Source organism: Mercenaria mercenaria, chromosome 4, assembly GCF_021730395.1.
Source record: "Mercenaria mercenaria strain notata chromosome 4, MADL_Memer_1, whole genome shotgun sequence".
In the NCBI taxonomy this organism is placed as follows: Eukaryota; Metazoa; Mollusca; class Bivalvia; order Venerida; family Veneridae; genus Mercenaria; species Mercenaria mercenaria.
Window position 1 is genome coordinate 3,629,740 of NC_069364.1, and position 25,359 is coordinate 3,655,098.

At 37.4% G+C, this 25,359-nt stretch overlaps 1 protein-coding gene across 4 annotated transcripts; it reads left to right on the forward strand.

Annotated features, from left to right (window-relative positions):
* The first annotated feature begins 5,303 nt into the window (after positions 1-5,303).
* On the forward strand, positions 5,304-22,946 carry LOC123550850 (uncharacterized). 4 transcript variants are annotated; one of them, XM_053540182.1, is made up of 11 exons: positions 5,309-6,111; positions 7,880-7,979; positions 8,270-8,335; positions 13,381-13,518; positions 14,708-14,803; positions 16,457-16,477; positions 17,305-17,408; positions 18,644-18,674; positions 19,095-19,174; positions 19,866-19,962; positions 20,210-22,946. In XM_053540182.1, exons 2-11 carry the CDS (start codon positions 7,904-7,906, stop codon positions 22,687-22,689), a joined length of 3,189 nt encoding a protein of 1,062 aa, XP_053396157.1. In that variant the 5' UTR covers positions 5,309-6,111; positions 7,880-7,903; the 3' UTR covers positions 22,690-22,946. The 4 variants fall into 4 exon arrangements, with proteins under 4 accessions (XP_053396160.1, XP_053396157.1, XP_053396159.1 ...); XM_053540184.1 differs by lacking the exon at positions 5,309-6,111 and adding an exon at positions 6,165-6,272; XM_053540183.1 differs by lacking the exon at positions 5,309-6,111 and adding an exon at positions 6,266-6,399.
* The last annotated feature ends 2,413 nt before the right edge of the window (positions 22,947-25,359 follow it).

A 25,359-nucleotide genomic window follows, 5' to 3' on the forward strand; every position in this document is an offset into this window, starting at 1 on the left:
GGGTGGTCTGTGACTTCCTAATTATGCCCCCCCCCCCCCCCCCCCGGGGGGACATATTGTTTTTGCCCTGTCCGTCCGTACATCACACTTCATTTCCGATCAATAACTGGAGAACCATTTGATCTAGAACCTTCAAACTTCATAGGGTTGTAGGGCTGTTGGAGTAGACGACCCTTATTGTTTTTGGGTTCACTCCGTCAAAGGTCAAGGTCACAGGGGCCTGAACATTGAAAACCATTTCCGATCAATAACTAGAGAACCACTTGACCCAGAACCTTCAAACTTTATAGGGTTGTAGGGCTGCTGGAGTAGACGGCCTCTATTGTTTTTGGGGTCATTCCGTCAAAGGTCAAGGTCACAGGGGCCTGAACATTGAAAACCGTTTCCGATCAATAACTAAAGAACCACTTGATCAAGAATGTTGAAACTTAATAGGATGATTGGTCATGTAGTGCAGATGACCCCTATTGTTTTTGGGGTCACTCCGTCAAAGGTCAAGGTCACAGGGGCCTGAACATTGAAAACCATTTCCGATCAATAACTTGAGTACCACTTGACCCAGAATGTTGAAACTTCATAGAATGATTGGTCATGCAGAGCAGATGACCCCTATTGATTTTGAGGTCACTCTGTTAAAGGTTAAGGTCACAGGGGTCTGAACATTGAAAGCCATTTCTGGTCAGTAACTTGAGAACCACTTGACCCAAGAATGTTGAAACTTAATAGGATGATTGGTCATGCAGAGTAGATGACCCCTATCGATTTCAGGGTCACTCTGTTAAAGATCAAGGTCACAGGGGCCTGAACATCGAAAACCGTTTCCGATCAATAACTTGAGAACCTCTCGACCCAGAATGTTGAAACTTCATAGGATGACTGTTCCTGTAGAGTAAATGACCCCTATTGTTTTTAGGGTCACTCTGTTAAAGGTCAAGGTCACAAGGGCCTGAACATTGATAACCATTTCTGATCAATAACTTGAGAACCTCTTGATCCAGAATGTTGAAACTTCATAGGATGATTGAACATGCAGAGTAGATGACCCCTGTCGATTTTGGGGTCACTCTTAAAGGTCAAGGTCACAGGAGCTTTAATATGAAAACAATTTCCGATAATAACTTGAGAACCACTTGACCCAGAATATTGAAACTTCATAGGATGATTGAACACGAACCCATGGCAGAGTAAGTAATGACCCCTATTAATTCTTCGACGATTTCCAAAGATCTTCTAAGTAAAGGTCCTTTAAAGGTCAAAAGGGCCTGACGTCATGTGATAAATGAACATTTCCGGAAAATAAATACTGCGAGAATGCACTTTCACTTTTTAGGAATGGGTTTTGAAACTTTCGAAATAATTGAAGAAATTGACTTGGACATGCAGAGTAGATCTGACGCCCTATTAATCATTTGGATCTGGGTTCCACTTGATTTCAAGAGTCAAGGTCACAGGAGCCTGAACAGTGACTTGAGAACCGTTAGGCCAAGAGTGTTGAAACTTAGAGGGATGACTGGACATGCCAAGTAGATGATCCCTATTGCAGCCCTCTTTGACTTTCGCTCCTGACCCCTATTGACTTCTTGCCTATAGGACTTTGCATTGGGGGAGACATGCGCTTTTTTACAAAAGCAATTTCTAGTTATAAAATGCAACTGAATGCTTCAGAATCGTTTACATGTAAGTATTCCGTGTTGGTTTTACAGACATATATTCTCATAAAAAACAGAATTAGAAACAGAAAGTATACACAGCGTCCCTAGTATGTCACGCAAGAAATTATCTTCTGTCGATTCCCTATGGAAGTCACGCGAAGAAATGTTTCCTGACGACTTCAAAAAGTCGATGACGTGAGACAGGAGGGGACTATAGGTTTACCCCTGTCCGTGTGTCTGTCTGTCGGTTCATCCGCCAAATCTTCTACTTTCATATTTTTACATCTTGTTAATTGTAGTTTGCGATGATATATGGGTTTTAATGGGTTAAAATTTTAGAAAGTATAGGAAATTGATCTAAACTGTGGCGAATTTACACTAAACCCATATGGGGAATGTTTTACTGGTGTATAGCCTCTACAATAACGCGCATTTTCCATTTTATTTTGTAATAAACGTAGAAAAAGCACGCCTATAAACCGTATTTCTATCTTACTAGAAGCTAGAGCTGCCGCCTAACAGTCGCTACATTATACCCCCGCTTCCGCCATCCTGGACCAATTCATAATGCCAACCATTTTTTGTTAAATAAAAAGTACCAGCGGAGACAATGATTGCTATTTACAGTTATATGTTAGGATGCGTGAACAAGTAACATAAGTTACGGTACGGACACGAAAAATCAACCCTTTATTTTTATTTTGTGGTCTTGACCTTGGAGCAAGGGACCAGCTGGGACCAGTCATATCAAACATCTTACCGATATACGACCAAAATTTTGTCTGAACACTTTTGTTGATACCAGCAACAAAACACGTTACCAATTTCATGTGTTCAATATTTTATGTGTAGGCCTAAGGGCAAGTAGCATGTTTTCTGTATAATTATGTGTCTATATTCCAAGAAAACAAATATCACAGACTTACGATCGATTTTAGTCGTACTATGTTTGACCAGACGGGCCCCTGTGTCTTATGCGCTACACGTCGACTCATGATGGTGAATATTTGTAACAAGTTATTTCAGAATCCCTTCATGCATAAAGACGTTATGGCCCAGACACGAAAAATGAACCGACCATATTTTTAGCTCACCTGTCACAAAGTGACAAGGTGAGCTTTTGCGATCGCACAGCGCCCGTCGTCCGTCCGTCCGTCCGTGCGTCCGTCCGTGCGTAAACTTTTGCTTGTGACCACTCTGGAGGTCACATTTTTCACGGGGTCTTTATGAAAATTGGTCAGAATGTTCAACTTGATGATATCTAGGTCAAGTTTGAAACTGGGTCACGTGCGGTCAAAAACTAGGTCAGCAGGTCTATAAATAGAAAAACCTTGTGACCTCTCTAGAGGTCATTTTTTTCACAAGATCTTCATGAAAATTGATCAGAATGTTTACCTTAATGATATCTAGGTCAAGCTTGAAACTGGGTCACGTGCGGTCAAAAACTAGGTCAGTAGGTTAAATAATAGAAAAACCTTGTGACCTCTCTACAGGCCATATTTTTTCATGGGTTCTATGAAAGTTGGTCTGAATGTTCATCTTGATGATATCTATGTCAAGTTCGAAACAGGGTCACGTGCGGTCAAAAACTAGGTCAGAAGTTCTAAAAATAGAAAAACCTTGTGACCTCTCTAGAGGCCATACTTGTGAATGGATCTTCATAAAAATTGGTCAGAATGTTCACCTTGGTGATATCTAGGATAAGTTTGAAAGTGGGTCATGTGCCTTCAATAACTAGGTCAGTAGGTCAAATGATAAAAAAACCTTGTGACCTCGCTAAAGACCATATTTTTCATGGGATCTGTATGAAAGTTGGTCTGAATGTTCACATTGATGATATCTAGGTCAAGTTTGAAACTGGGTCAACTCGGTCAAAAACTAGGTCAGTAGGTCTAAAAGTAGAAAAACATTGTGACCTCTCTAGAGGCGATAATTTTGAATGGATCTTCATGAAAATTGGTCAGAATGTTCACCTTGATGATATCTATGTCAGGTTCGAAACTGGGTCACATGCCTCAATAACTAGGTCAGTAGGTCAGATAATAATAAAAACCTTGCGACCTCTCTGGAGGCCATATTTTTCATTGAATCTGTATGAAAGTCGGTCTGAATGTTCATCTTGATGATATCTAGGTCAAGTTCGAAACTGGGTCAACTCGGTCAAAAACTAGGCCAGTAGGTCTAAAAATAGGAAAACCTTGTGACCTCTCTAGAGGCCATACTTTTGAATGGATCTTCATGATGTTCACCTTGATGATATCTAGGTCAAATTCGAAACTGGGTCACGTGCCATCAATAACCAGGTCAGTAGGTCAAATAATAAAAAACCTTGTGACCTCTCTAGAGGCCATATTTTTCAATGGATCTTCATGAAAATTAGTCAGAATTTTTATCTTGATGATATCTAGGTCAGGTTCAAAACTGGGTCACATGATCTGAAAAACTAGGTCACTATGTCAAATAATAGAAAAAAACAACGTCATACTCAGTTCAAAACTGGGTCATGTGGGGACAGGTGAGCGAATCAGGACCATCATGGTCCTCTTGTTTAAATTTGACCTCTAAGTGTGACATTGACCTTGGAGCTGGGGAACTGTGTCTTGTGCGCGACACATCGTCTCATGGTGGTGAACATTTGTGCCAAGTTATTTTAGAATCCCTTAATGCATAAAGAAGTTATGACACGGACACGAAAATTTGACCCTTTTTTACCTTTGACCTCTTAAGTGTGACATTGACTTTAAAGAGAGGACGGGCATTAACTACATATTTTTCTAACCTTGTGACCAAGAAAAATAGAGAATCGTGTTTTAACACTCAAAAGGCCATATTTTGTACCTAAGCTTTGTCGGAATATATATCTTTTACAAAATCTAGGTCAAGTTCAGAACTGGGATATCTTGGGTAAAAAACAATGTCACAAGTTCAAATCATAGATAGAAACTTTAAACACTTGAAATTTGTCGCTACATAATCTAAATTAAAAACCGGATTACCTGAAGTCAAAACTTAAGTCATCAGGTAAGATAAAACAGAAACATAAATTGCAGTTTTACTTGTTCTTTGTAAACTTTTTCTGAATATTTGTTCCTATAAAATATATGTCAAGTTCGAAACGAGGTTAACTGGTGTGACACGAGGAATCATTTTTTACATTCTAGATGCCACATTTTACATTTGATCTCTTAAAAGCGTACACTGTATATGAGATGGGCGAAAGTTTTCCTTCAAATAATAAATGATACTGAATGATAGACCAGTCCATTTTAAAAGTTTAGCAGGGTAAAAGCGTAACATCAGTTTAGTAGTTCTCTCTTTTAGAGAGAGGGAGTTCACTTTTGTTAAGTTTAAGAGCTGTTTGTTCAATTTAAAGAGAGTTAGGCTCTCTATTACAAAGAATGTTATCCATCTGGAAAAGGGACTACCAGTCGTAGAACAGAGATACAGCTATCTCACAAACTAAAGACAATATACTTTACGATAAACATTCGATTGGATTGGATTGCCACAAAATGTTGATTTATGTCCTTAGCGTGTATTTTAAACGGTCAATGTGTAAAATACAAGTTCAACATCATGAACATGTACATTTATACGAATAACGCATATATTTTTGCGCTCAGTGTGTATTATAGTTTCAGGCTTTGATCGGAATTTGAAGACACTTCCGCGTCCGTTTTTGTCACAGGGAGCAGTAACTATTGTGGTTATTCCAGATTGGCGTTGATAGACAGCATTTTAAGACAAAGTGATATCTCAGTCTATTAAGACAGTGTTCAGCAGACAGCTCATATAGCCTGCTGACGACAAGTGATATTGCCTTTGCGACCAGTGCAGACCAATATCAGCCTGCCCGTGTCTGCACTGTTCGCTATCAGTCTGTAAATTTTCAATGGACAATCCTTCAAATAATAAATGATACTGAATGATAGACCAGTCCATTTTAACAGTTTAGCAGGGTAAAGGCGTAACATTAGTTTAGTAGTTCTCTCTTTTAGAGAGAGGGAGTTCACTTTTGTTAAGTTTAAGAGCTGTTTGTTCAATTTAAAGAGAGTTATTTCTCTATTACAAAGAATGTTATCCCTCTGGAAAAGGGACTACCAGTCGTAGAACAGAGATAGTTCTTTTGGAAAACAGCTATCTCACAAACAAAAGGGACAATATACTTTACGATAAACATTCGATTGGATTGCCACAAAACGTTGCATTCCAAATACGTGCAGTTAAATATTTTCTGTCGCTCTGACATATACCATATTATGTCAAATGCACTAATCTTCTTCAATAATGTGTTTTCAATGTTTTTACCTTGAAGACAGAAAAATGCAAGATCCTCTCTACATGCATATACAGGACATAATATTATCGCATTTATCAAGAGCTTTCCGATACGGAAGTCAACAACGAGTTTATTTTGTACATTAAGATAGAAAAACACAAAATGGGAGTATGTTAGGCTGTAAGTAGTGTTTATTCATAATATAGTATAAATTGATATCTTAACACTATTTGCAGATTATTTTTTAAACTGTACTCGGATCATAAAACTGTTTAACTAAGGTGGTAGAGAATACATTTGTTTTTCACACTACCTGAATATGATTTTCATCAACCGTGAAAGTAGGTCACAACTTTTCAGATAATACATATTTCATTTAATACATATTTATAAAAATGAAGAAGTTAATTTTGTAGTTAAATTGTTACGAGAATGATGTTTTGAACATGTCAGATGCAGCTAATACATGTATGTATTGTTCTTTTATTAAGTCGTTGTACATGACATTGTTCTCTGCGTAAATTACATTTTCTCTTTAAAATTTCCACATTTAAAACTTTCACACACGTTTTTTTTCTTTTATTGTTACTGTACACTAGAATAATGCATGCGTAAGGTGGGATATTCTTTTTCAGATAATGCAATTTATGAAAGATATTATGTTTTACGAAACCGGAAGTCTAAGCAATATAATGTCCTTATGTGACCATGCAGAAAATAGCAACTCATGTGCACCTTTGCTATAATATATTGACATTAGAAATAATCTTAGAAAACAACTTGAAATCGGGGAAAACAAACTACTTGGACTTAAAAATGTGAGGAAAAACACGTAAATTTACTACTGAGAGATTAATTCGATTCTACCTTGTACGAGAAAGTGTCGTTCAAAATAAAATCTTTTCAAATTTGTGTGTCAAATAATAAAGCAGACTACCAAATATTTTATCGGTTGAATAGATTTGACAGTCGCCGGTGTTTAGTCGAATTCTACATTGTATGTAGAAAATATTTGTAACTATCTTAAATGGGGAAGTATTCTACACGGATAGGAACAATGATATGCATTTCCGTAGCTTCTGTGATTCACCACCTTAACTTCCCTATGTTAAAGATTGGTAAAAATTACTTTTTGTGTCAAGCGTTTTTTTTTTTTTTTTTGTTACATTTTTGGCATATCCGGATTTTTGTGTCAGACGCTTTTTGCATTGTTGGTACACTCAGATACAATGATCTCCAGAAAACTCACGAACTCATTCTTACCATAATATTTCCGCTTCCACACTCTAAACACATCGGGACCGCCTCGGTAGCCTAGTGGTAGAGCGCCCACTTCGAATGCGAGAGGTCGTGGGTTCAATCCCCAGCCGCGTTATCCCAAAGACTTAAAAAAAAAATGGTACTTGTAACGACCTCGCTTGGCGGGCAGTGCTAGGACTGGTCAGCTCGGTGTCAGTTTAATGTGACTGGGTGGGGTATCATGTCACGTGACTACGGCATGATATTCCAGTGTGGCACTGAGCACTATAAAGTTTAGTAACAAGTAGACGCCGTCGTTTATATGTCTGAAAAAGTGTTGAAAAAGACGTTAAACACGAACACACACAACATATATGTCATACTGTTTCTACTAGTCAAGTTTATATCATTTCCTTTTTTCACGAACCGAGTACTTGATTAAGATTACCTCTGGTTCTATACTGTCAGAGTTCTGAAGAAATATGCAGTCAGCTATATCCAATTAATTCCAAGTTCTCATTGAAGTTATGCCAAAGTTCCAAATGAAATTAGGCCCTTAAAACACGCTTTTATACCAATATACACATTGAACAATTTATTAGTAATATATAACCCCCTCATCACGCACACATGCACTCGCACGCACGCAGGTGCGCGCGCACAGGAACATTACGGAAGATTTATCATACCACTCTTTTTTTATCTTTAGAAAGACTGCTAGAGTTTTCGCCGCATGATGGCAGCACCAAAGAAGGAAAAGAAGCCGAACCTGTTTGACAAATTAAAAAGAATTGGAAGGAAAAGCGATGGTAAATGACAATTTTTAATATTTGTAGTATCTGAAATTGTGTTATTTTTATCGCTTTAAGCACTTTTCGTTGATTTATTTATATACAGTAAGTACCATGCATGTATATGATTTTAATTTTAACAGAGACACATTTATTCATTACTTCTGTCACCAACTGCAAATAAATTTGGTCTAATTACGTCTATAAAATGTCAAATTGTACGTTAAAATTCCCTCTTATTTGTGGTTAACATGTAATTTGTAACAGAACTTGCCGAAAGTGGAAACATTTTTAATTTTTAATTAAAGACTACTATGTGAGATTACAACATGTGAAGAACTGGAACGAGTATGCAGCATATTTGGAACCGTCAGGTAGGTTGACTGTTTTGTTGTGTATAATCCACGGATTGTAATACTTCCCGCTGTGTTTTTTTTTTCAATTCCTAGACAGAATATATACTTGCCCTTATACGTCAATAAGTGCCGAAAATCTAGCGCTCGGCGTCCCTTGTCCAGTCACGGTTTTAATTTTATCATAATCATGCCTCGGTATCTTATTTTATGTTGTTTTTTCTTTCTTACAGTATTATTGTTATACTAGTATAAGTCTGTACGTCTCTACAAACTGAAACAAATCGACCTCATTTTAGACTTAAATAAAGCTTGTACTAATATGTCGTGAAAATGCCAACTAATAATCCTTAAGTGTGTGATACATGGTCGTACGCTTTTATAAATGCTTAAGGTACTGAGAAAATCGGCCGCAACTCCGATTTAATGCCGGGTTCCTTTTAGTGAGTCTCCTCGTCTATGCTCGGTCCCGGCGTTCTCCGACAACCAAACGTCAATGTTCTCTCATCACAACAAGGAAATATCACTTACTAACAAAATACTCGTGGTGCATTTTTCTCGATTCTGTCACATCGGCCAGATACATGATCGCAGGTATATCAATTGTCCGATCGCATAACGTCAGCAAATTCGTTGATTCATTCGAAATATTGTAAAAGTTAATACTTCTTAGGTCCATGGCTTCCCAAATTCTAGTTCTCATATGGTTTGCATATACATCCAAAGTCTGCTCCCCACAACATCTATACTCATATATATTCGAAGATCTGCACGATGGTCTGATATTAGATGCACACCAAGTATCATAGAGAATGTTAAACCGATTTGGTATAAGCCGTATTGCCTGTAGGCCACCATGATGTATGACATAAAGTATGAACTAGTCACCATCGCCATAGAAAGTTACCTGATCGTCATTGGTAGAGTTTCGTATACATGTTCTTTACATCTCAAAAAGACTCATTTAAATCTAGTTTGCTATTATTTTTAGCCCACCATCATCAGATGGTGGGCTATTCAAATCACTCTGCGTCCGTGGTCCGTCGTCCGTCCGTCCTTCCGTCCGTCCGTTAACAATTTCTCGTTATCGCATCTCCTCAGAAACTACTAGGGGGATTTTAACCAAACTTTGTCAGGATGATGTATTGGTACCCTAGTTGTGTCCTCTTGAAAATCAGACTGGTTCAACAATTTTTGAGTGAGTTATGACCCTTTGTTTATTTTTTTAATTTACATAGACTTATATAGGGAAAAACTTTGAAACACTTCTTGTCCAAAACCACAGGGCCTAGGCCTTTGATATTTTGTATGTGGCATCATCTAGTGGTCCTCTATTAAGATTGTTCAAATTATTCCCCTAGGCTTAAATATGACCCCGCCCTTTTGGTCACATGGTTTACATAGACTTATATAGGGAAAAACTTTGAAAATTTTCTTGTCCAAACCACAAAGCCTAGAGCTTTGATATTTGTAATGTAGCATCATCTAGTGTTTCTCTACCAAGTGAGTTCAAATTATACCCCTAGGGTCAAATATTGGGGTCACATGGTTCATATAGACTTATATAGGGAAAAACTTTTAAAATCTTCTTGTCCATACAGCATTCAAATTTGGACCACATGTATAGTTTTGAGTGGCAAGATGAACCTTGACATGACTTGACCTTGATCTTGACCTAGTGACCTACTTTCACATTTCTGTAGCTACAGCCATCAAATTTGGACCACATGCATAGTTTTGTGTACGAAATGAACTTTGACATAGTGACCTACTTTCACATTTCTAAAGCTACATGCTTCAAATTTGGGCCACTTGGATAGTTTTATATTCTGAATTGAAATTTGACCTTGATTTTTACCTAGTACCTACTTTCACATTTCTCAAGCCACAGCCTTCAAATTTGAAGCACATGCATAGTCTTGTGTACCAAAATGAATTTTGACCTTGAAATTGATCTAGTGACCTACTTTCACATTTCTCAAGCTTCAGCTTTCAAATTTGGACCACATGCATGGACCACATGCACAGTTTTGTGTCTGAAATGAATTTTGACCTTGATTTTGACCTTGAGCTAGTCTTGAAATTTGGAACATTCAAAAATGGCTCAATGGTGGGCGCCAAGATCACTCTGTGATCTCTTGTTTTTGCTTGATCGTATTGTTCCGAAGGATCTACCTTCGTTAGCAAAGGTTTCTCTAAGTCTTAAATAATAGTCTTGTAGTATGTTCGTTTACCTCTCAGAATGACTGGTTAGAAGTTAGTCTGCTATTATTTTCCGCTACCTCTCGGAATAACCAATTCAAACTTAATCTGCTATTATCTTCGTTAATGGCTAGTTAACGGTTGTTCAACTATTATCTTCCATTACCACGAACAATGACCAGTTCAGACTTAATCTGCTATTATTTTCCTGTACCTCTCAGAATGATCAATTCATATGAAATCTGCTATTTTTTTTCTTTACCTCTCAGAATGACCAGTTCAAATTTAATCTGCGATTCAAACTTTATCTGCTTTTATTGTACCCCACTTCGAAGAAGGAGGGGTATATTGTTTTGCAGATGTCGGTCGGTCTGTCTGTCGGTCGGTCTGTCGGTCGGTCGGACAGTCTGTCGGTTGGTCGGTCGGTATGTAGATCAATCCGTTTCCGGATGATAACTCAAGAACGCTTAGGCCTAGGAACATGAAAGTTAATACGGACGTTGGTCATCACCAGCAGATAACCCGTATTGATTTTGAGATCTGTATGTCAAAGGTCAAGGTCACAGTGACCCTGATTAGTAAAACGGTTTCCGGATGATAACTAAATAACGCTTGGGCCTAGGACCATGAAAGTTGATAGGATGGTTGGTCTTTACCAGCAGATTTGAGGTCAGTATGTCAAAGGTCAAGGTCAGAGTGACCCTGAACAGTAAAATGGTTTCCGGATGATAACTCAAGAACGCTTGGGCCTAAGATCATGAAAGTTTATAGAGAGGTTGATCATGACCAGCAGATGACCCCTATTGATTTTGAGGTCAGTATGTCAAAGGTCAAGGTCACAGTGACCCTGATTAGTTAAACGGTTTCCGGATGAAAACTCGAGAACACTTTGGCATAGGACCATGAAAGTTGAGTGGGAGGTTGCATATGACCTGCGGATGACCCGTATTGATTTTGAGGTCAGTATTTCAAAGATCAAGGTCACAGTGACCCAGAACAGTTTAACGGTTTCCGGATGATTACTCAAGAACGCTAAGGCCTAGGATCATGAAAGTTCATAGGAAGGTTGGTCATGACAAGCAGATGACCCCTATTGATTTTGAAATCATTAGGTCAAAGGTCAAGGTCACACTAACCAGGAACAGTAAAATGGTTTCCGGGCAAAAACTCAAGAACGCTTGGGCCTAGGGTCAGGAAAATTGATAGGGAGATTGGTCATGACCAGCAGATGACCTCTATTGATGCTGAGCTCATTAGGTCAGAATTCAAGGTCACATTTGCCAGGAACAGTTAAACGGTTTCTGGACGATAACTTGAGAATGCTTGAGCCAAGAGTCATGAAAGATGCTAGAGAGGTTCAGTATGACCAGCAGATGACCTTTATTGATTTTTAGTTTAGTAGGTCAAAGGTCAAGGTTACATTGACCTGGAACATATAAACTGTTTCCAGACAATTACTTGAGAACGCTTTGGTCTATGATCATGAAGCTTAATAGTGAGGTTGGTCATGACCAGTAGATAACCCCTATAGATTTCGAAGTCAGTAGGCCAAAGGTCAAGGTCACATTGACCCGGAACAGTTAAACCCTTTCCGGACAATAACTTGAGAATGCTTGGGCCTGGGATCACAAAACTTAATAGGGAGGTTGATCATGACCAGCAGATGATTTTGAGGTCAATATGTCAAAGGTCAAGGTCACATTGAACCAGAGCAGTAAAACGTTCGTTTTGTTTACAGTGAGCATATAATTTCTGTTCCTTGTGCAATTACTGAATGCATCAAGGGGGGCATTTCGTGTTCGACGAGCTCTTGTTTTCTTTTTCCTCTCAGAATGACCAATTGGAATTTAATCTGTTATTATTTTCCATTCCCTCTCAGAATGACCAACTCAAATTTAATCTTCTGTTATTTTCCATTCACTTTTAGAATGACCAATTTAAATTTAATCTGCTATTATTTTCCATTCCCTCTCAGAATGACCAATTCAAATTTAATTTGCTATAATTTTCCATTCTATCTCGGAATGATCAATTTAGATTTAATCTGCTATTATTTCCCATTACCTTTCAGAATGACCAATTTCAAATTTAATCTGCAATTACTTTCCTTTAAGTCTGCCATTATTTTCCTTTACCTCAAAGAATGCCCAGTTCAGTTTTAATCAGCTATTATTTCCCATTACCTTTCAGAATGACCAATTCATTTCAAATCTGCATTTTTTTCATTCCCTGTCAGAATGACCAATTCAAATTTAATCTGCCATTATTTTCCTTTAAATTTAATCTGTTATTATTTTCTTTTACCTCACAGAATAACCAGTTCAAGTTTGATCTACTATTATTTACCATTACCTCTCAGACCATTTCAAATTTGATCTGCTATTATTTTCCTTTACCTCTCAGAATGACCAATTGATATTTTAATCTGCAATTACTTTCCTTTAAGTCTGCTATTTATTTTCCTTTACCTGACAGAATGCCCAATTCAGTTTTAATCTGCTATTATTTTCCTCTACTTTTCAGAATAACCAGTTCAGATTTAATCTGCTATTATTTTTCTTTTACCTTTCAGAATGAACAATTCAAATTTAACCTGCTATTATTTTCCATTCCTTCTCAGAATGACCGGTTTAAATTTAATCTGCTATTATTTTCATTTACCTCTCAGAATGATAAATTCATACCTATCAGCTAGTTTTTTGCTGCGACACTACCCTAATCATTCCCTTCAGTGCAGTACTTCATCGTATTTTACCAGTTCATTTAAATTTTGTACTTTCCAACATACCAGATATTTTTCCAGATTGTTTACGCCGCTTTCACACGGGACTTTGTATATATATTGAATATTTTATATTTTGTAGGTGCAGTGTCAAAGCCAGAGTTTGAAACTAATAAAACATTGAATGGAAAGGTATCGCTTTGGGAAGGAGATATAACCAGGCTACAAATTGACGCAATTGTTAACTCTACGAGCCAAAACCTTCTAGGTTTAGGAGAAGGTAGTTTTTAAAATGGCAGACGTTTTGAACAAAACTTCCAATATTTTACTGATGGCAACTTTATTAAACCGTATTCTTTTTAAGATGGCATCTTTATTAGAACGTATTCTTTTTAAGATAGGGGGAGATATTGCAATCGCCAATTCCTCGTCACGAGCGTCGGCGTCACGATTTGGTCAAGTTTTGTGTGTATCCTGGTATTTGAGTTACCACTTTTGAGAATGGATTGAAAATTTACACACTTAATTCATCTTGTTCACTTTGATGATCTGGCATGCCCTGCACAGGTGTCATAACTCTTGCTTTTTAAAAGTTATTCTCATTTTCCTACTATGCATTTTTTGGTTTAGTTTTGTTTGATAGCTTGTATCTCATTACAACTTATGCATTTGTATAAAATTATGCCGCTTCTTCATTAGCTATCTTAGCTTAAATTTTGTACTTAGTATCCACTTATGGTAAGTGATTAATACTTCACTCACTTTTTCACTGTGATCATCTGGCAATCACTGAACATGCCCCATAACAACTTGGTATGTTTACAATGTTTGCGACTGAGTAATATTTGGTTATCTTTTCGTATGTAAGATTTAATCTCAGTAATCAGTTGTGAGGATGAATTGAAAGTTCACACACTTGTTCCCAGTGATGATATGGCATGCAGTATCTCATTATACAATATAAGATAGGGAAGTTCTGTGACTCAAAATCGTTGCCTCCTTTGTACTTGTTAATGCCTATGTTTCAATTATTTTTATTTTTTCAGTGGCAATACTATCAAATAGTCGAACGTAGCTGTCCTCAAACAGCTCTTGTTTAGAAAATCGAGGTTTTGGGATCAGCTGTTAGTGATGGATTATCTTACGGCGTCTATCCAGTTTGGATGGGTTTTTTTTTTTTTTTTTTTTTTTTTTTTTTTTTTTTTGTTTTTTTTTTCTTTACTTTAAACTGTTTATCATGAATCCCTTTATGGTTGTTCTACCATGTCGTTGTATGGAGCTTTCATTAATGTGTCCGCACGGAGCAACTGGGATATATGAAGCCGTGGCCTTAGACTCCCAGAACGTATGAAAAATACTTTGGCAAGCTTGAAAGACCGTTTCACTTCGGAACGTCTGTGTTTTCTAGATAATACCTTTTGATGTAGTGACACACGTGTTTTCTTCATTCTTTTGTTCATTGTTTTCAGTTGGTGTCGCTGTGCATATTGCAGGTGGTCAGGAATTGTCTGCAAAATGTGCTGCTATTGGACATTGTCCTGTTGGAGATGCAAAGCTTACAAAAGGTAGGTAAATTATTCTTATATATAGTCTTTGAATGATAACATAACTGTAATGTACAAAGAAAATGCAGCTTTTATCGATGCATCAATATAGTGATATCACGTAAAGATGCTGGAGAATCTGCTAAACAGCTTTACTTAGGCCTCCCAATATTTGTTTCTCGGCAAATGGTTCTCTTGTATATTACAAAAAAGGTACAACAGAATGAAGTTTGCTTTTTATACGCCCGAAGGGACGTATTATGTTATGACGCTGGTGTCCGTCTGTGCATCCGTCCGTCTGTCCGTTAGCAATTTTGTGTCCGCTCTGTAACTCTTGAGCCCCTTGAAGGATTTCAAGGAAACTTGACACACATGTTCACCACACCGAGACGACGTGCAGAGCGCATGTTTTGGATGTCTCGCTTCAAGGTCAAGGTCACACTTAGGAGTCAAAGGTCATATCAATTTGTTTCGTGTCCGCTCTGTAAGTCTTGAACCCCTTGAAGGATTTCAAAGAAACCTGACACAAATGTCCACCACACCATGACGACGTGCAGAGCGCATGTTCCGGATGACTCGCTTCAAGGTCAAGGTCACACTTAGGGGTCAAAAGTCATAGCAGTTTGTTTCGTGTCCGCTCTGTAACTCTAAAACTGCTGGAAGGATTTCAAAGAAACTTGGCAGAAATGTTCACTACACTAAGACAATGTGCAGAACGCATGTTTCGGAAGACTTGCTAAAAGGTCAAGGTCACACTTAAGGGTCAAAGGTCATATATGACTTTGCCTTGTGTATATTGCTCTGCATTGCAGTGTTCTTGTTTTTATTTGGCAGATCTCTTTTTTGTTCACTTACAATAATTTTTTTTTGAATTACTACCCTTTTATGTTATTATAAATAGCTTATTTTGAAACTTTTTTTTATTATTGGTCGTAGGGAAAAACCGAGACAACTTTTCTGTGGTACAACATGGATGGTACCTCCCGTTTTTATGTGTATTTTTACATACCTGTGCCTGATAAAGATTTTTTGTGGACTTCGAATATTTTTTGTGGACTTAGATTTGTTTTTTGAAGTTTTCCTTTTGTTATTCCAGTCCTTTGGGCTACACCAGTCAAGTTCTTTAAGTTTTGCTCCCATCCTATGATGTAATCCTTCGGGCGTATATTGCCCCGCTTGGTGGAGCTCTTGTTCGTATCTAAATTTGTATTTATTGTCATTGGTTGCCTGTATGTGCAACTCCTCCAATACAAGGCTAGATATTTGAGGTTTTTAGGGGCTAGTGCAAATTAAAACGATTATCCGATTCCAGGTTCTAATCAAGTGTGCTATTATGTTGCTAGGTTGCGTTCTATGCTTCCGAATGATGTTTATACATATTTTGTAACGTACAGGACGTGAATTACGTGCACGGGATCTGGATCTTAGACTGTTTGAATATTTATATGAAGTAGCCAGTCTTCGATGGGGTTGAACCCACGACGACACCTTAGAAACCAAAATACAAACAACTGAGCTACAGAAAACTCATAGGGCATATCAGCATCCAGAATCGACTTTACATTTCTTATAATTAACTAGTCCTAGTTAAACACTTACCATAAAGCATAGAAACACTAGCAAAGAAAATACACAAATCGACCATGCTGTGAAAAATAGTTTATATTATTTCAGGCTACAAGCTACCAGCGAGATGTAAGTGTATTGTTTGTGCAATTTAAATCAATTAGCTTCAGACAAACTCTTATTCTTTCCTTGACCTACGCAGTAACCTTTTTAAAACAATACGAGTTTCTTTTTATTAAAAACTGATGCCCTATGTTAAGCTTTACCAATACCTTTCAGATGTTTTATTTTTTAAACTTCATACCTTTAGGTCTAATATTTGTCACGATATCCAGAGGTTTTGATACGCTGAATTCACGAGTATTCTTTTTAACCTTAGCCTGCTGGCGGCAAGTAATTCTGCCTTTGCGACCAAGGCGGACTAAGAACAACCTCCACATTCATGGTCTGCACTGTTCGCTATTCGGTCAGTTAACCCTTCAAATAAAAATCGGTACTACCCAAATTGAATGATGGAGCAGTCCACTTTAGAATTTAAGAAATTTTGCAGGCAAAAGGTAAAAAAGAATCATCGATACTTATCATTTGATTCTCTGGAATTCGGGTAAATGGGAGTACGTCTTAAAACCAATTTGCAAAAGTGAATATTTTTGTAGATATTTTAGAGTTGTTATTTATTTTTGTTGTTTCTACAATACTCATAACAAAACTTCTAACACCCTCTCCCCACCCATCTCGCTAATTTATACAAGTTTAGTAACTGTACCGATATGTTATTACATGATTGTTTTATTATATAATCGTTGGTCCATAGCTTTTTTCTTTATGACCGGTCTGTTGGTTAATCGATAAGGTTTAAACTTGAGAAAAATAATTGGCAACTTTGAAAATTTATTACTAATGTCTTTAAATGAGACAATTTTCTATAACCTAACCTGTCTACTTGTTCCTGACAGATGTAATCCATGCAGTTGCGCCACGTGGAACACGTGATGAAAAACTCAAAAGCTGCTACATTAATAGCCTGGAAATAGCAAAACACAACAAGATTAGGAGTATAGTAAGATATTCCGTACTTTCCTTATATAAAATAGTACTTATACAGCCGCACAATGAGAAAACCAACACAGTGCCTTTGCCACCAGCATGGATCCAGACCAGACTGCGCAAATGCACTGCGTTGCTTTTTTCATGGCGCGACTCATATGTACAAATCATAATCATCCAATGCATGAAAGTGTCGAATAATTTAGTAAAGATGACATCACAAACTTTAAGTAGTGCTTTAAAAAATGTTATTATATATCGAGATATTTATGCCCCACTTCGAAGAAGGAGGGCTCTATTGTTTTGCAGATGTCGGTCGGTCGGTCGGTCGGTCGGTCGGTCAGTCGGTATGTAGATCAATCCGTTTCCGGATGATAACTGAAGAATGCTTGAGCCTAGGATTATGAAAATTGATAGGGAGATTGGTCATAATCAGCAGATGGTCCCTATTGATTTTGAGATCAGTAGGTCAGAAGTCAAGGTCAAAGTGACTTAGATAAGTTAATTGGTTTCCGGATGAAAACTCAAGAATGCTTAAGCCTAGGATCATGAAGATTGACAGGAAGGTTGTTCATGACCAGCAGATGACCCCTATTGATTTTTAGATCAATAGGGTAAAGGTCAAGGTCACAGTGACACGGAACATTTAAACAGTTTCCGGATTATAACTCAAGAATGCTTTAGCTTAGGGTTGTGAAAAATGACATGGAGATTGATCATGTCCAGCAGATGACTCCTATTGATTTTAAGGTCAGTAGGTCAGAGGTCAAGGTCAGAGTGATCCTGAACAGTTAAACAGTTTCTGAATGATAACTCAAGAACGCTTTGGCCTAAGATCATGAAAATTGATGGGGAGGTTGATCGTAACCAGCAGATGACCCCAATTGATTTTGAGGTCAGTAGATCAAAGATCAAGGTCACAGTAACCCGGAACAGTTATATGGTTTCCAGACGATAACTCAAGAACGCTTGGGCCTAGGGTAATGAAACTTGATCGGGAGGTTGATCATGATCAGCAGATGACCTCTAATTATTTTAAGGTTAATGGGTCAAAGGTCAAGGTCACATTTACCCAGAACAGTAGAACTTTTGTATACAATGACCAAATAATTTCTGTTCCTTGCGCAATTACTGAATGCATCAAGGGGGCATTTCGTGTTCTACGAGCTCTTGTTTACTAATTACCTTTCATTATCAAACAAAACACAAAGTTTCATTTTACCTGGATTACTTTTCCTTTCTTTTCAGGCATTTCCGTGTATAGCAACATTATTTTGTGGTAAGTTTAATACAAAATGTTAATGTTTTGAATTAAGTATTACGCAACAAAATGTTGTTTTTTTCTATCCAAATCCGATTTTTCAACTTATATTGAAATTAATCTATTCCGGCAAAAAGTGATACGTACAACAACACACTGCGTCTCACACTTTGATCCCCTAGGTTAACTTATCTTTTCTTAAATAATTTTGAGCAACTAAACAATTTTAAAAATTATGTTTCATTTTAAATGTTGGTCTTCCGGCCACCAACTGACATGTCAGAGTGTTGCCATATCAGCCGATATTCAGTTGATACTTCACAACAAACGAATGTGAATGGCATAAAATGTTTGGCTTTGTTTTCTTTTTGAAACTTATATACCTTTTTGTAAAGAACGTAATTTGAAAAGTATTTAAAATGCGATGTTTGTTTATAGGTTATAGTGTGAGGAGAGCAAGTTTGATAGCTGTATCAGCAGTAAGAGAGTGGCTTTTGGAAAGAGATAATATGAAACGGGTGAGTGATACATCATTTTGTCATTGTTAGTATTGCAGGGCTCAACAACGAAACATAGCAAGATTCTTTTTCTGCTTATGTGTGTGCTTGTGCGTCTGTGTATTTGGACGGTGCCCTACAGTATTGTTATACCTTACTTGTCTGTTTGTTTATCTGTGTGAGTTAGTTATGTGTGTGTATTTGTCTTTTGTATGTGTGTGCGCTACTGTCGTTTACGTTTGTAGGGTAACTGTGATTAAGGAACGTAGCATTCTCTTTTGAATATTCATCCTTGTTCCACTTTCCCCTTCAACCCCCCTCCCAATGTTACCCCCTACCCCTTCCTCGCCTTTTTCTATATTTTGCATAAAATGGGCTTGTTGGATTTTCGAAGCAAACCGTCCATAATATTTTTTGCCGTTACGGCTTCTTTTTGTTGCGGGCCTACTTTGCTATAACGTAGCTCTGTGGCAGTGTTTGTGGTGCTCTGTGCTTCCGAGAAATCTACCCTTGCCTATTATCTTCCATACAAACTAGACTGTTACTGGGTTTGATAAGCATTTGAAGAGTACGAATCGCAGTGTTTTGTTTCTAATTCTAATTATAAATACATATAAAAGTAAAACGAGACTGGAATCTATATTCTGTTGTGGGATTTAGGTTCTAAAACGAAAGATATTAAATCTATTGTATGCATTAATATCAATTTCAGATTGACAGAATAATATTCTCTGTAATAACCGACTTCAACAGAATAGTCTACGAGCAAACTCTTTTGCATTACTTTCCTGTTGATCAGCCTGAAACTGGTAAACGCTGTTTTACTTTCATATACATCAATTAAAGTGCAAATATCTGTTTCCACCTTCCGTTTTGATGCTCTAACGTTGATATTGTCTCAGTAAATATTTTATTAACGTCTTCATAAATATATTTGATACATGAATTTCACACTGCATTTCGGTTTTCATGTTTAAATAAAATCTTGTATATAGTAAACTAAATAATACCTATACTCAACATGGAAGCCATGTCATACTTTTCATATGTTTTCAGTGCCATTTGAAATAAGTCAAGATCCATACGCATTATCTCTTTATGAAAAGGCTATCAAAGAGGGAAAAGAGAGAGATAGAGTTATTCGTGTGAATATAGTAGGGAACTTTGGCCAAGGTAAAACAACGTTGAAAAGACGACTGGTTGGTCAGAGGGTTGACGACATAGAGAGCACAAATAGTATTGATGTTAATCGGTATAAATTCACATGGACGAGCAGTGGGCAAATCACTTGTACGTTTGAAAAGGAAGATGAAAGTCATGAAATTGTAAATCGTATTGTACAAGTTGCACGCAAAACAGAGCTGGAAAGTAGCTTAGAACATCAACAGCAGCAACATCAGCAGCAGCAACAACAGCAGCAGCATCAGCAGCACGATGAGCATGGTACAAGCGTATGGTTTGATGAGGTTGATGCAAGATTTGTACCAGCTGAAGATGACGCTGATGACACAACTGTTACACATGAATCTGACAATAAACAAGACATAACACTTACTGAAGAAAACAATCGTACTTCAGGACAGTTGATCGAACAAAGAGATGCCAGTCCTAAACGGGTTCTCTCTCAGAAAGAGCTGATGGCGTTTTCGAAAGAGCTTAGAATTTCAGACGATGAAAGAAGTGAATCAAAAGTCATTTTGGATATTTGGGACTTCGGCGGACAGTATGTGTTCTATGCAACTCATACCATGTTTCATAGCAAGCAGGCTATATATCTGCTTGTCTTTGATTTGACTGTTAGTCTCAACGACGTAATTAAAGACGAGGAGTTCCCTGGAGAAACTCGTGATAAAAATATGGAATACTTTGCAAGATTTTGGATGAACTCAATCCATTCGTTTGTTGGAAATGAAGATGGTTCTTTGCCTCCTGTAATATTAGTAGGCACGCACAAGGATATGTTAAAAATAGATGACCCAGCTGCAAAAGCTGAATATTGTGACACATTTTTTGACAAAGTGCGACAATTGTTTGAAAATACGAATGTAATTGGACATATTCAAGAAAATGACTTTGCAGTTGGTAGCACAGGTCCTTCTGATGACGCTGTTACTAAATTACTTGAAGAAATCCTACGTATAGGTGACGAACATTCAAAAATGGTTGAAATACCTGCCAAATGGTTACCTTTAGAAATGGCGTTGAAAGAGAAAAGAAGTATGAAGAAAATTATAACCTTTGAAAAGGTAATGCAGATCAATGCTGAAAGTGAATTCCCGTTGTCGGATGAAAATCAGGTAAAGTTATTTTTGCGATACCACCACACCAAAGGGACTTTATTTTACTTTGATGAAGTGCCAATTTCCAACTACGTTGTCCTGGATCCTCAATATCTAATTGATGCATTCAAGTGTATAATTACATCGGAAAGGTTTTGCAAAAGGAAATCTTCTGTTCGCAGTTCTTGGAACAAGCTAATCCGCGAAGGCAAGCTAGAGGATATCTTAATAGATAAGGTATGGAGTATGGATACTCAGCACAATTTTATGGAGTATAAAGATATTCTGCTAGAGTTTCTGAAAAAGCATCATATTATATCTGAAGCTATGCAGTTTGATGAAGATACAGGAGAAAGCAAAGGCCTTGGTTGGTATGTTGTGCCGAGTTTGTTAAAAGATCATAGCATGACGACTGACGTATCTGATTTTATGTCTGAGAGAAAGCAAACAGAAATTCGGTTGGTAATGTTGTTTGAGGAGTCATCTCTTTTGCATATTGTGTGTAGTCGTTTATTAGCCGCTCTCTTAGGAAAATGGTCGGTTGTACACCTTCCAGCGGACCAACAGAAACATCTCCTATTTGAAAATCTTGGTATGTTTAGATTAAATGTAGATCATGTAGGAATAGTTGAAGTTAGGGGCAACAGCATAGAATTGCTAGTACTTAGTCTTTGTCCGTCTAAAGATATAGATTGTGTCATAGCGGACCAATTTCGCCGTTATTGTGAAGCAATTGTTGTGCATGAATTTGGACTTCTACGGAACAAGTCGGAAAATGTGAAGAAGCCATTTAGACAAGCATTTAGATGTAACCACGAAACGCATGGCATAAATGGTAGTGAGGCTGTTGAAAATATTTCTGTGTTAGAAGGAACTGAAGTTATACCGTGTCCAGATTTAATAAAACACGAAATATGTTCGGAAAAAGCAGTCTGTGAATGGTTCATGAAGGATCAAGTAACTGCTTCTCATCAAAATAAAGAATTGTCTGAAAAAGAGTTGAGCAAAGTTGCCCAAGCAGTGGGAAGAAATTGGCAATTATTAGGCATTGAACTTGGTTTAACACAGGTGCAAGTTGACCAAGTTTCTGCAAACAATGATACCATGGTAAGAAAGATATATGACATGTTGAAGACATGGAAAAGTCAGAATAGAGGCCACTCAACCATGAGTATGCTTGTACAGGCGTTAAAAAACATTGAATCTTTGACAGTTAATTGGGATGAAATAAGAAACATCTGTGATAACAATGACTAAATACACAGATAAACTCGAGCAGTTAGTAAAATAGTTGGTCTCAATGTGATCTGATTAAAGGCATCTGTTTAATTTGTTATATGTTTACTTTGTATAAGAGTGTAATTTTAAAACATTTCTGAGAAACTTTGACGTCTTATTTGTGTTAGTCACTGCCAGTTTTTACGTGTTCATGAGATTATTTGAAGTTGATTTTTGTATGTATTTTTATATGTAGAATTTGCATTTTATATGCGATAAAATGAAATTGAAAAGTGTCTGTCTTGTTTTACTATGGGAACACTGAACCGCAACCAGAATGTGCTGAAACGAAGAAAGCATCTTGTACATGTAAATGCATTATGTATTAGAAAGGTTAAGTAATAGAAAGAGTAGGGGTTCACGAGAAAACCTCATTATTCGAGTGGCCCCTACACTTTCTGTTTTGTATCATGGTCCGCCAATATGAACAACGCATTCGGCTACTAATTTTGATTGACAAATTAACATTCCATTTTAAGCGTTGGTACTATCACGTGACGTCTGGTTCTAACTCTGTTGCTGAATTTGATTGGCAAGTTAACCTAAGCGTACTGAGCGGTACTCTAACTGAAATAGAGAACGGTTTCAGAAAGTTAGTATTCTATATGTAGGCGGGACCAAAGACATGTTCTCAAGTTTAGTTACGGCTTATAGCCACGCCTCTTCCTCAGTTGAAGAATATTACAGATAGAAGTTAACAGTTATAATGACACTGCAGGTAAACCATGATACAATGTAGGTATAATAGTTCCACCCCCTATAAACGACTGTACTCGCCCTCTTCCTGTTTACCGATCAAAACAAACAACTAGCAGGCCGAAGGTAAGAAATCGTCTTCAAATTAATTATTTTGCATTACATGGTGTGTGTATTTACGTTTTACAATAAGTTGAACATAAATATGTGCATGTGATGACATAACTGATGAAACAGACAAGTAATGTTTACAAAATGCTGACTGATCACACTCATTGCACAGCAATTCACTCGACCAAGTCACGAAACTGGTGAATAACATCATGTCAAATTGATTTGCAATCCAATAATCCATGTTGTTTTCTGAAATAAGCATGCATACTCCATAAATATATGTAAATAAGACGTTGCATAGCTCTTGGGTTTTTGAAAGAAATTACTTTTTATCTAGACGGTAAAAACAAAACATTCACTGTATGCCGACTTGCCAATTTTGATATTTGATCTGAACTCTTATATGTGACTGACACTGTATTCCATTTTGCGACTTAAGTATGCGATTTATGTCCTGAAAGGGCGTAAATGAAATAAAAATACATACCGAAGTGTCTCTATCGATCAGTCTTCATGTATATAATGTCTTATAATGTCGAACTCCTCGTGCTATGCATGTACTAATCCATTGGGGATCGTCTGTGACTACCTAAAGTATACACAGCGTCCCTAGTACGTAACGCAAGAAATTATCTTCTGTCGATTCCCTATGGAAGTCACGCGAAGAAGTTTCCTGACGACTTCAAAAAGTCGATGACGTGAGACAGGAGGGGACTATAGGTTTACCCCTGTCCGTGTGTCTGTCTGTCTGTTCATCCGCCAAATCTTCTACTTTCATATTTTGACATCTTATTAATTGTAGTTTGCGATGATATATGGGTCTAAACTGTGGCGAATTTCCACTAGAACCATATGGGAAATGTTTTACTGGTGTATAGCCTCTACAATAACGCGCATTTTCCATTTTATTTGTAATAAACGTAGAAAAAGCACGCCTATAAACCGTATTTCTATCTTACTAGAAGCTAGAGCTGCCGTCTAACAGTCGCTAAATTATACCCCCGCTTCCGCCATCCTGGACCAATTCACAATGGCAATCATTTTTTAAGAATAAAAAGTGCCAGTGGAGACTGATTGCTATATACAATTGTATGTTAGGATGCGTGAACAAGTAACATAAGTTTCGGTACGGACACGAAAAATCAACCCTTAATTTTTATTTTGTGGTCTTGACCTTGGAGCAAGGGACCAGCTGGGGCCAGTCTTATCAAACATCTTATCGTATCGTACGACCAAAATTTTGTCTGAACACTTTTGTTGAAACCAGTAACAAAACACGTTACCAATTCCATGTGTTCAAGATTTTATGTGTAGGCCTATGGGCACGTAGCATGTTTTCTGTATAATGTGTCTATATTCCAAGAAAACAAATATCACAGACCTACGATCGATTTTAGTCGTACTATGTTTGATCAGATGGGCCCCTGTGTCTTATGCGCTACACATCGACTCATGATGGTGAATATTTGTAACAAGTTATTTCAAAATCCCTTCATGCATAAAGACGTTATGGCCCGGACACGAAAAATGAACCGACCCTATTTTTGATATTTGACCTCTAAGTGTGACCTTGACCTTGGAGCTAGGGAACTGTGTCTTGAGCGCGACACATCGTCTCATGGTGGTGAACATTTGTGCCAAGTAATTTTAGAATCCCTTAATGCATAAAGAAGTTATGGCACGAACACGAAAATTTGACCCTTTTCTGACCTTTGACCTCTTAAGAGTGACATTGACCTTAAAGAGAGGACGGGCATTAACTACATATTTTTCTAACCTTGTGACCAAGAAAAATAGAGAATCGTGTTTTAACACTCAAAAGGCCATATTTTGTACCTA